This window comes from Crocodylus porosus, unplaced genomic scaffold (assembly GCF_001723895.1).
Source record: "Crocodylus porosus isolate Cpor-Errol unplaced genomic scaffold, CroPor_comp1, whole genome shotgun sequence".
In the NCBI taxonomy this organism is placed as follows: domain Eukaryota; kingdom Metazoa; phylum Chordata; order Crocodylia; family Crocodylidae; genus Crocodylus; species Crocodylus porosus.
Window position 1 is genome coordinate 23,679,018 of NW_017728951.1, and position 11,745 is coordinate 23,690,762.

Here is an 11,745-nt window from a genome sequence, read left to right on the forward strand (position 1 = left end):
CCCTCTCCTGCGCGAACTCTGCGCTAACTCGAGCTCCTGTTCACGCAGCCTGGTCGCGCGGCTCCGGTCGCGTGGCTCCCTCGGGGGCTGGGCCAAGTAGGGGCCTGGGCGGGGGCTTGACCCGGCTCCACGCAGCCGCCTCCTCCCAGGGAGCGAGGAGTTAACCCCTTCCCACCACGAGCCTGCTTATCTCTGGCTGTGCTGGGTGTCGGCAGGGGGCTCTGCGGCTGCTGAGGGGGTGTCTGGGGGGCTTCGGGGGAGCGGGGGGCGCAGCAGGATACTAGCTTACTTTTACAAACTTATGAATAGTGATGTTTTTCCCCCTTGAGTACTTCCAGTTTTGGCAGAGATGTCACGGATAAGCGGAAAGGGCACAAAGAAAAGGAAATTGCTTTGGCAAAGAAAACTACCAAACCATGCCCTGCCTGTAGGGTCGGGGAGGCAGAGGTGCATTCTGGGCCGTGCTATAGAGACACCTGGCTGGTTCTTGATGCCAATGCCCCTGCTGCCACCACAGTCTCCTGTGCCTATGGTAGGGGCAGGAGCGCTATTGTTGCGAGGCTGCCGCACACAAGCTCGGGGGGTGTCAAAGAGGCACTGATAAGGGGGGCTGCTGGCTTGTTTTCTGACTCCAAAGCTTGCTTCTGTTTGTTTACTCGCACACCATCAGTCTCGCCGCGTACATCCTTAGCAATTCCCTTTCAGTATCCGTCCAGGCTGAGGCATGTGTCAGCTCATGCGGAGCTGGTTCTTAATTATCTCCCTCTGCTGACAGGATCTCTGCATTAAACCAAACCGAATAATTATCATGCTCCTTTGGAGATATTTTTGCCTCTCTTTTTGATTCCCTGTTTCTTTGCTTTCACATTAAAAATTGATCAGAGTCTTGAGCAATAACAGCTCTACCAGCAGTTTCTCCTCTTGCTGGAGGTTTATGCCAACATTTGCGCTAGGAGGAGGGCAGGGGCTCTTTGCCATCTCAGAGCAGGCTGTGTTTTCCTGTGAGAATCTTAATATTTGCCCAGGCCTTTCCCGTTTAACTCACAAATCCCTCCATTGATTTCAGAACTCATGGCAGGGGTGATATCTTTTATTAAACCAATTAGATATTTGCAAAAAAAAAATTTTTGGAAGTGAAAATTCACCTAGGGTGTGTGCGCCAGAAAGCTTGCAAATAAAAAAAAAAAATGGATATTTTTTTCAAATATCTAATTGGTCTAATAAAAAAGATCACCTCTGTCATAAGTTCTGAGTCCTTTTGCCCGTCGATCAATATGGCTACAACCTATATCCACTGATTTCATACACACAAGGTGCTTCAGGTGCTTCCTTGGTTGGTCAGAAGAGTCACTATTGAGAGATGCTGGCTTTGTCCTGCTGTCCAAAGAGTAAATTGCAGTGCCAAAGCTGGTGCTCTCAGTAGCCAGGGAGTAAAAAAAGAGGGGGCCAGAGTGGGAGGGTAGGGCATGAGGTAGCATGGAGTGAGTGGAGAAGATTAGATCATGCTCTTGCCCTCACCAACCCATGCAACCCTTACCTTAAACTTCTTCCTCTGCTATTTGTTACCCTCCATTTCATTCATTCATTAGCTTTGCCCTGCTTTTTCCTGGCTTTCTTACTTCAGGCCTTTCCCTTCTTTCCCCTTTTTTTGCTAAGTAGTACCTATACTTCCTTGCATGTACAGCACACACCCCTCCATTCTCATGCCTTTCACACCACAGGATCCTCCTTGCTTATCTCTTTTTGCTCTTGGGTCACTTTCCTTCAAGGCAGACCCCTTTTCCCAAACTTCCCTTAAAAATTACCTTTTTACTTCCTTCATACCTCCCAATTTTTCCTCCCAGAGCTCTGGTTTTATTAGGCATCTTTCTCCCTTCATTTTCCTCTCATGTAATCAGTGTTTCCCTCTCTTGTAATATTGCTTCTCTCAGCCCTGGCTGCAGCTCTTAGATCAGGCAAAGACATTCGATCTCAGCTGCCTCCCCTTTTTAAGTGTATATTTCTAATTAGCCAAAAAATCAAATACTCTGTAAGCTTTAGAGTAGTCATGTGAGTTGCATCATTTGAAAAGAAGAAAGAGGCCTCTATGTGGCAGCTATTTCAGAAAATATAAGGGAGGCAGTAAGTGACTGGAGCATTTCTTTTCATAACAGCAAAGACTTGAGCGTCTCCTACTTCCTACAAGCCTGAGATTTTTAATGAAGTGATCTGTGAATTTTTGACCTGACAAAAATATCTGCCTTAATACTGGGTGAAATCCTGGCCCTTGTTAAGCTGACTTCAGTAAGGCCTGGATTTTACACCTTCCATGTTCCTTTCTCTCACCCAGATGGATTCAGAAAATGAACCCCGCTCCAAGCTGATTCACAGTGCGTTCAAGGAAGCAATAAAGGTGCTGCAAGACAAAGGTGTCATTTTCCAGAAATCAAAATGTTCCAGAGACCTGTATCACGTAAGGAAATTAACTGCACATGGGTGGATCTAGAACTTTGAAAAGGGGGGTGCAGATGGCGAGGTGCATCATCACATACAAAATGACACCTTTTTCTCCAATTAAAAATAATCTAGAAGGTTTACTAATATGCTATGGGCCTAGGGCTATATTATTCAGTTTAAGATTGAAGCAAAAACAAATGTAACTTCATTGGGATGAGTTAAAAACCATCTGCAGAGCTGTGAAATAGGAGGTTCGTTACCAGGAGCAACTAAGAGACAGGAGAATGGAGAACAAACTATAGTTTGATTGGTGGAACATCAAGACTATTAAAAAGATGAGACGGTCATTAACACCTGTGGGATGAAGCATTTAGAAGGGATCAGGTAGGTGTTAATGAGCTATGAAGTGAAGTGACACACCCCCAGCACTGCCTGACTAGAAATGTTGCTGCCACTGCCAGGCAGTTGGTTTTAATCTTTTGGTGGACTGGGAATCAAAGCAGGATGTGCATGCACCCCCCTTGGATCTGCCTGTGGAGTTGTGCTTGGGAAGATGTGTAGCTGGATGCTATGATTGTACTACCAGCAGGAAGCACTCTGGAGTGTGGCTGTGTAGTGTAGCCCCAGAAGCGGCAAGATAGTTTCAGAAGGGGAAGGTTGGCCTAATAGGGTCAATCTGTATGCTCAGGAAGCATCACTGGTGCTCATTACCAGTGCAGCTGCAGTAGGTGTACTCTTTTGTGCGTGTGTGTGCACATGTACATTTGTGAGAGCATTAGCTGTACAGCTGCTGCCTCTGTCTGGTGGCCAGTGGCAATCAACTCCATACTCCTTCCCTACACTTAATGTGTGTGCCCATCTGCTCAGAGACCACCCTGGATGCTAGCAGAAAGGAGATGCAAGCTAACACTCTAGTGGTCCTTGGGGGGCTGCGTTGTTGTGTGAATGTAAAGGGTACTACTCTCCGTTGGGTTTAATATAGTTGGAGCTGGGAGTGGCAGCACAATGCCTGTTCTCCATGGGATTTCCAGCAGTGCCTTTGATCACTCTACATTCCTGTACTGTATCCCTCCCTCTCCTTTGTGACTGATGCTCATATGTCATTCCTATAAATTATTCATGCTGTTTAGTTAGCCCTAAGATAATGTTTACTGTCATTTTTTTCTTAGTGTAGCACAAGCGCAAAGGTGTGCCTTGGTTATGTTAGCTTGGCATAGGATTTTTAATGATCTGCTTGTAACAATGTGCATGTTGTGCGGTAGGCACCTGTGAATCCCTGCTTTCTCTTGTGTCTTCTAGGTGACTGACCATGACAAGGAACTGCATCGAATGACCACTGACATCATCAAAGCAGACTGCCAAAAACCAAGGCGTGAGTATTCACATGGTCAGGTCTCTAACGAAGCACTGGTGCCTCACAGGCAACTTATCTCCTCCTGCCTCTGGATTACAGCTTTCACTTCCTTTTACTCCCAAGTTTATGCCTATCTCTTTTTCATGCTTCTTTCTGTAGTTAGACACCTAGGTGCAGAGCAGGCCCAGAGCTGTGCTGAGGGCAGGAACTGGTAGGCATGTTAGGCAGGCGGTATGAGTCTTCAATTTTAAGCAAACAGCCATTGAAAAAAACTGGAGTCTTGGGCCTGGCTCCAGTGGAGGATTTACATTTTGGAAGGAACAGAGTCTTAACAGGGTTAGGTCAGCCGCTAGCGGGTGGTCACTAAATAAGTAGCAAACCTTGCCAGCTGGGTCTGAGGAAGGAAAACAGCACAATAGTGGCAGAATGGAGTGAGATGTCGTCTTGAAAGATTGATCATAGAAATGCTGTGAGCAAAAGTGACTCTTGTGCCTTAGTCATAGACATAAATTAAGTCCCACCTATGCCTATAGAATGAAGACCTTGTCTCCACTGAAGTCAGTAGCTAAATTCCAAGGGATGTAGAGCTAAGCCATCCTCTATATCAGTGGTTCTCAACCTTTTTAGATGCAAGGCACTCCTTGATAGACTTGAGGCCCCTCAGAAAATGCCAGCTCTTCATTTTCACTTTTTTTTTTTTTTTTTACTATAAAAATATATTCAAGCAGTTTTTTTGTTGCAAAGAACTTGGTCCACAGCAGGGCACTATATGGATTCCTATTTGGAATCTCTGGGTTTATCATGTGAATCATGTCTGGACCCCTAATAGCACTAATATTGCATGGCACCCTGCAACACCTTGAAAGGATCTCACTGCAGCCTAGGCTGCTGTGGCACCCTGGTTGAGGGTCACTACTCTGTAAGGGTCTTATGTGGCCCTGAGGAAAAAACTGAAGTGTAAGCTAACTAAATCCACTTCTTAGGAATGGTCATGCACAGCTCTAAAATAATGAGCTGCATCTGTCTTAGTCACAGCAGTGGCTTGGATTTGACTTTCAGCATCTCATCTTATAGTGAAAGTACATTGCTGTAGCCTTTGCCAGCAGATGACAGTGGGATCACTTGTTCACTCATTAATGAAATGCAGCTACTTCTGGGGCAGAGTACACAGGAGGGCTGAAACACTTGCATTTTCCTTGGAAGTCAGTCATCTCTATATAGGCTTCTGCTTGGTGTTAGAGCTGATGTGTTTACAGCTGGAAAATGCTTGGTGGCTGGGTTTAAGAAAGACAGTGGATTTGTTTTCTTGAGTTATGTGGAATAATCTGTTGTATTACAGGCTAACTTTTTGATACAAAAGCTTCACACACTGTATTGTAAAGGGCATCCCCAATTTTCAGATCCTGCTTCCATCACTGATGGTTTTTGCTGGGATTGTTTGGATAATAGTCACTGACAGTAAAAAAAAAAAAAGTCATGTAATAAATCAGAAAGCCTGGCATTCTATTGGAAACCAGATCAGAAATAGCCACATAAAGTAGCTATGTACTAAAATAACTTGGGGTTCAGTGTTTGACAAGATGTACCTTTAGGGTACTTGATACCAGCTCTCGGATGCTCTCTAGTGGCAAAGTGGTAAACCAAACAGACCTCTTTGGATTCTGATGCAAGAAGATTTTGAGTGAGGTGACTTGAAGTCTCTAATTATTAGAGTTTAATACCTCAAAAGAAAGATCATATTTTGTGAGTTAGAGGACTATAAACATTGGGAACTTCCTTCTTTCCTATCAGTTAAGGTTACCTCTCTGCAAACTTGAAAGGTAAATTTTCTTGTTTGGTTAGTTTGTAAGTGATAAATGATAAATCATAAACCACTTGCCTGAAGCTAACAAATGCATATGATAATATGCAAATTCTAGAACATGATTAACTGAGGTGCTGCAAGACTTGCTGGAATATGCTTGAGTAACAGTCTTGGTCCACAAAATTAATTCTAATCCAATATGATTCAGTCTGCAACAAAGACTCTTTGAGAGACCAGCTTGGCATGGACTTAAACACAGTGAGAGAGTTGTCAAAGCTTGTTCAGGAAAGGAGTTACAAAATGGAGGTCTGGCCAAGAGAAACTGGTTGGTCCCCTAGTCTTCTGTACTGTACCTGTATGCTCAATTGAAGACCAAGCTTGTGTTTTATCAGCCAGGTTGTCAGCATCTACATCAGGGTGGGTAAAATATGGCCTGCATGCTGGATCTGGCTTTCTGCCAAGGGATTTTTATCTGGTTTGTAGTGGGACTCTTGGCCCCACCCATCCCAGGTGTGGGGAGCAGCTTAGGTCATGGCATGCGTGGCCAGTCCTGTCATCCCCAAGCATGCGGCAGGGTGGGACAGTGGCTGGACTCTGGCTGGCTGCTGTTGCCAGTCCACCCCACACCCACTGCTGGATGGAGAGGACGGGCAGGCAGGGTCTCCATGGAGAACATCCTGGGACTCCAGTGGGCAGGATGTGCTTGGCCAGGCAGATGGGATGGGTCTGTGGGTACATGAGGAGCGGGACAGGTGGGTGGGGTCAGGAATCATGGGGCGGTGACAGCACAGGGCCAGGGCCCAGGGCAAAGCTGTGATCTACTCCCTGCATGTTCTGCAAATGGGTGCTGGTTCCATGCTGCTGCCTGCTCAGGTCCTGAGAGACTCTGCCCACCCACCCTCTCCTTCAAGTGCTCCCAGTGGCGGATGCAGGGTGGACTGGCAGTGGTAGCTGAGAAGAGAGTCTGGCTGCTGTGCCACCCTCACCCCACCATGTGCCTGAAGGCAGTAATACTAACCTTATGTACCACAGCCCAGGCTTCCTGCTGCGCCTGGGCCATGTAGGCAGAGACCTGCCACAAACCAGATAAAATCTCTTGGTGGGCCAGATCTGGTCCATGGGCCATATTTTGCCCACCCCTGGTCTATCAAATGTCAATATTGGGCAAATGACTGATAGCTGTGTACTTCTTAGTTCTGATCATGAGAGAGTACTACTGTAATAGCTGCTGGTCTCACCTGCCTGACAAGAGCATGTAAAGAAAAACTGAACTCAAGAAGGAAGAGGAAACTTTTTCTTTTTTTTTTTTTTTTTGAAGGGCATGCTGCCATCACATAGGTAACAACAGTTGTCAAAAATGCCATCATTTGTCTGCATAGCATAAAGGCTGTGTTCCCTCCTGTTGGATGGTGACCTGGGTCAATGTGATACATGTCTGTTTGATTTATAGACTAGGTTGCTGCCACTGTCTACATGGGAACTTCAGCCTTTTTTTTTTTTTTTTAGTAAGCCCCTACATGATGTAGACTGCAATAACCCATCTAATTTATAGCACCAGCCACCAAGGGCAGGTTACTCCTTTGTTCTACTCACTGCACTGACTCCCCATAGAAAGTTGGGTCCAATTCAAGGTACCAGTAGTTAATGCTCTATATAGCACTGCACTACACTATCTAAAATAGTACCTTTTGTGTAGGAACCATTAGCTGACTTCTTAGAGCAGCCACACAATAGTCAGCTTCACAACTCTGCTTCTTGTACTTAAAAGGATGACTTATTCCAGCAGCAGACTCCAGATCTTCTGGAATTGGGGAAAATGGGCACAGCCCCTGCTGTTTTGGGAGCTGTAGTTCCTCTGCACTCCAGCTTTAGCTTTTTTTGTGGTCGCTAAGTTCAGAAGAGAACCTTGTGCTTTTGTATGTGCTAAGTGTGAACGGTTGGAAAACTCTAAAACTCTTGGTTCAGGGGTCCATGCTTTGAATATACAGAATTGATGAACTGCAAATGTTTGGCCAGAAGATGTCAGCATTGGATAAAGAATCACTACTAGTTTAGTTGCATTGGTTTGTCTAAATAGCTCTCCTTAGGTGCTTCAAGCTCAGTCCAGTTTCACTTGCTTTCTTCTCAGCAGAGTGAAAGGGAGCTGTAGGGACTGTGAGGACCCTATAACCATCAAGACCATTAAAATGTGTCCTCATATATCTAAGCTTGTTGTCTTCTCCAGTAGCCTTGTTGCTAAGACTCGCTCATGTTCTTATGATGATTTTTTTTTTTTTTTTAGCTTTGATGCTGAGATTTCCCAGTGAAGTGGGAGTCTTTGCCAGTGTCAGTATTGTAAACTCAGACCCTGGACCCTTTTCCTTCTATATTTCCCAGTCTCTGCTCTAGCCTTTTATCTAGTGGCATATGTGTAACCAGCCTACCTGATCGTTGATCTGAAACAACTGGAAACCTCACCTGGTGTCTTCCACCCTTTGGCTTCTGCATTTTTGCTCTGTTTCTGCAGATGCTGAAAAGGGTTGCCATTTCCTCCATGTCCTGGATTCTGTTCGGCAAAGCTACAGCCCTTATCTGACACAGGAGGTGATGCATCGTGTCCTGGAACTGTTGGAGAGCAACAGTGATATTGTCAGCACTATGGAAAGGCACTACACAGCTTTCTAAGGGAAGAAAACAAGATATAGACTGTCTGCTTGGGCTCTGGACAGAATTTGGCCCCATAATCACTTTGCCAAGAAGCAGGAGTTGAGACGCAAGGAAAAGTGCATCTTAGGCTGAAGTAAACCAAAGGAAGACAGCATTTTAGGAGGCAAAGTGCCATTTGTCCCACCTGGTTCCCGGGAAGGACAAGCTGTACACATTGCTTTAAAGCCCTCGCTGATTTCTATTTCAGGAACTAGAATATATAGGAACTGTGGAACAGCAAAAGCTGTGCCTTATCTGGCCCAGCTGCATCTACCATAGCCTAGTAGACGCAGGCTCCCTGAAGGAGCGACATTGTGAAGTTGGGGAGGAACTCCATGGGGGTAGTTGTCATTCCTTGATTCTAGCACCACGTAGGAGTGCAGTCAGATAGCACGTCTGTGCGTACGTCCTACCAGCCCAAAAGAGAACACTGGTTGTAGTAGCCTGTTCTCAGGAATCGTGTTGCTGGTTAGCAGACCAATGTCATGCTTACACATCCTTTTACTTCTTTTTAAATACATTGATAATGACCTTGCATGCACTGTACCCAGCTGTCTGTTGCATGTCTCAGCATGTCTGTGTGTATTCCATTGTGAAGCCACCCCCGAAGGAGAGGTTTGGGGACAATAGTGTCCAATCCACGAGTGGGGTCTCAAGTCCCCAGCTAATGCTGCCAATAAATGACAAAGCCTGTGACTTGTAAAACATCTTTGCATCTCTCAGCATATTGTGTGCTCTGTAAATGCAAGTATTGGCTGACCCAAATCTTTCTTCTGTTTTCATAAATCAGGTGTTACTTTCTGCAATAGCAATGGATATTATGGATAGCGAATAATGAAAGCAGGGGTTCTGGAAAACAGCATGTCAAAGCTATGATAGCCAAACAGGATCCCTCATCTCCCCCATCTTCTTAGGCTTTTGCCTGTTCTGGCTTTCTCAGCTGCAACAGGAATGCAGATGTCCCATAACTGTGCCTGGATGGGACTGCAGACTCTGGAATAACACTGGAAGAATGCTAGCATTAAGAGTGATGATGGGTAAGACATTTGATCAAGAATAATTAACTTCTTGAATGCCAAAGTTCACCTACTACTGCCATTCAATATTTAAACCTGTAAGCCTGGTTGTATTTATTACATAGGACAGTTTTCTTATGATTTCCCATTTGGTCTAATAAAAGGTATCATTTTGGAATCAAGAGTTGTAGTTTTTTGTATGTCTTCTTGTCTAAGACCAACACATCTACCAAGTTCACCCCTAAGTCAGCCCACTAACTCATATAAAAAGTGTGAGTAGAACAAAGGAGTAACCTGCCCTTGGTGGCTGGTGCTATAAATTAGATGGGTTACTGCAGTCTACATCATGTAGGGGCTTGCTTTAAAAAAAAGGCTGAAGTTCCCATGTAGACAGTGGCAGCAACCTAGTCTATAAATTAAACAGACATGTATCACGTTGACCCAGGTCACCATCCAACAGGAGGGAACACAGCCTTTATGCTATGCAGACAGATGATGGCATTTTTGATAACTGTTGGTACCTATGTGTGCAGAATCTGCGTAGCCCAGAAACAGGTTGTGCTTTGTAACAAAGGGAAAAGCACTTAACTTGGAAATATTAGAAAGTACTGAATGTGACTTCTCTCTTTTGTCCCTTCTCTTCCATAAGACTTCTCTTTGTTGTCTCCTCTCCTCTAGAGGACTCCCAAGAACCAGATTGAGTGGTAAAGCCCTATAACAGGGACCGGCAATTATTTTGGGTGGAGGGCTGCTTACTGAGTTTTGGCAAGCCATTGAGGGCTGCATGACAGCCAGCTCAGGGCAGATAAATATTAATTTTCTAAACTTTTTAGGGGCCCCGTGGGCTGGATAGCATGGCCTGGTGGGGTGTATCTGGCCCCTGGGCCACATTTTTGCACACACCCCCTCTGCCCTATAAGGGTCATCAAAGCAGACCAAAATAAACCACAAAGATAAAGAGAGAAGGCCAAGTAGGCAGTGTGTGTATTATGTCTGCAGCTTGATGTTCCATTATAGACTTCGTTCCAAGACATAGCTCAAGTAGGATATAAGTGAACTAACAAGCATGAAGAAATATATGGTATTTGCATTCAAACTTAGCCTTAAAGGCAGAGACGGTGCATCTGTCCTGAGTATAAAGCTATGTATGACTCGCTACTTCACCTGTTGCTTCCCTATCTACTGTGGGGTCTGACAACCAGTTTTCCAGCAGCTATTCCTAGTATTCTTGCCATTTGTCATTCAGCATTATATACCCCTTCCCCAGAGCTCAATCAGCATGTGTCCAGACAGGTGCAAAAAGATGTGCTTGCTTAGGAAGAGATGCAAGAGGAAGGCTAGTAAAGTCTCCTAGATAGTTTTGATACTTTCTCTTATAAGAATGGCTGACTCAGAAGCATAGTGTGACAGGTTGTGAGTCAATAAAATAGGAGAAAAACTCAGGTTTAATTATAGCTGCTCTAAAAAAGTTCCTCTTTTAAAAGCTAAGAGATGGTTAGGGATATTTAGTTTCAGCCCCATCTAGTGGTAACAATTCAATTGCTGTTGTCCTAGGAGAAATGTGTTGGGTATGTGTGGGGGAGAGTTTTGGGGGAAAGTGGTTGGATTCCATCTACTCCTTCATGACAGGTACATCACATGCTAATCACCAGTTATCTCTGCCTGAGAGGGGAGAGCACTTGTCTGGATTTGCTTCATGTTGAGCCTTGATTTTAAAATAAACTTGAACCCCGTGAAAGGACTTTATTATGCGAGCTGTACTGATGCAGCTTGTGTTGGGTATAGGATGGGGAAGCTTTGTGTACTGCATTAGTTATGCACTTGTGATCAATGTCTGGGCCTTTGATTATCCTTGCCTTGACTTCTGAAATGCCTGATTCTCAGGGAGAGGTTGCCTGGAAGCCCAAGTGCCTATTTTTTGAGCTGTGTCTTGTGTAAGCACAGGCACTGTTTTCAAGTCTTTCTGATTCCCCCATTCATTTCTTGTGCAATTTGAAGGGCATTAGTAACAAAGCCCTGAAGGTGGGCTAGGAGGGTCTCTCCAAAGAAAAGCAGGTAAGATTTGGAAGATCCAGTTACTAGAACTTGGTTTAGCAGCATGTATTGATGCATTGTGTTTGTAAATCATTCCCTTGGTCAATCTAACAGGGAAGCAGAAGGGTATGTCCTTAGAGCAAGTTACTCAACTTATGGATAATTCTGCTGAAGATGGGGTCATTCCTAATTTTGATATGAGTTAGTGGGCTGACTTGGAGGTGTACTTGGTAGATGTGTTGGTCTTAGATGAGAAGACATACAAAAAACTAGAACTCTTGGTTCCAAAATGATACCTTTTATTAGACCAAATGGGAAATCATAAGAAAATTGTCCTTTTCAGGATCAAAGCCCCTTTGTCAGGCTCTGGGAAAAGTATAGATGGTACAAGATGGTAAAAAGTCCCCATAGGTAGG

General features: G+C 44.7%; 1 protein-coding gene across 4 annotated transcripts in view; it reads left to right on the forward strand.

Annotated features, from left to right (window-relative positions):
• The window catches only part of STN1 (STN1, CST complex subunit), a 47,900-nt gene extending 39,512 nt beyond the window's left edge, over positions 1 to 8,388 (forward strand). For 2 of the 4 annotated variants that reach the window (XM_019556311.1, XM_019556310.1), the window contains exons 8-10: positions 2,330 to 2,452; positions 3,736 to 3,808; positions 8,101 to 8,388. In XM_019556311.1, the coding sequence (XP_019411856.1) occupies positions 2,330 to 2,452; positions 3,736 to 3,808; positions 8,101 to 8,258 (354 nt within the window). In that variant the 3' untranslated portion in view covers positions 8,259 to 8,388. The remainder of the gene's footprint in view (positions 1 to 2,329; positions 2,453 to 3,735; positions 3,809 to 8,100) is intronic. The other 2 variants (XM_019556312.1, XM_019556314.1) reach the window with 2 other exon arrangements.
• Positions 8,389 to 11,745: the final 3,357 nt, after the last annotated feature.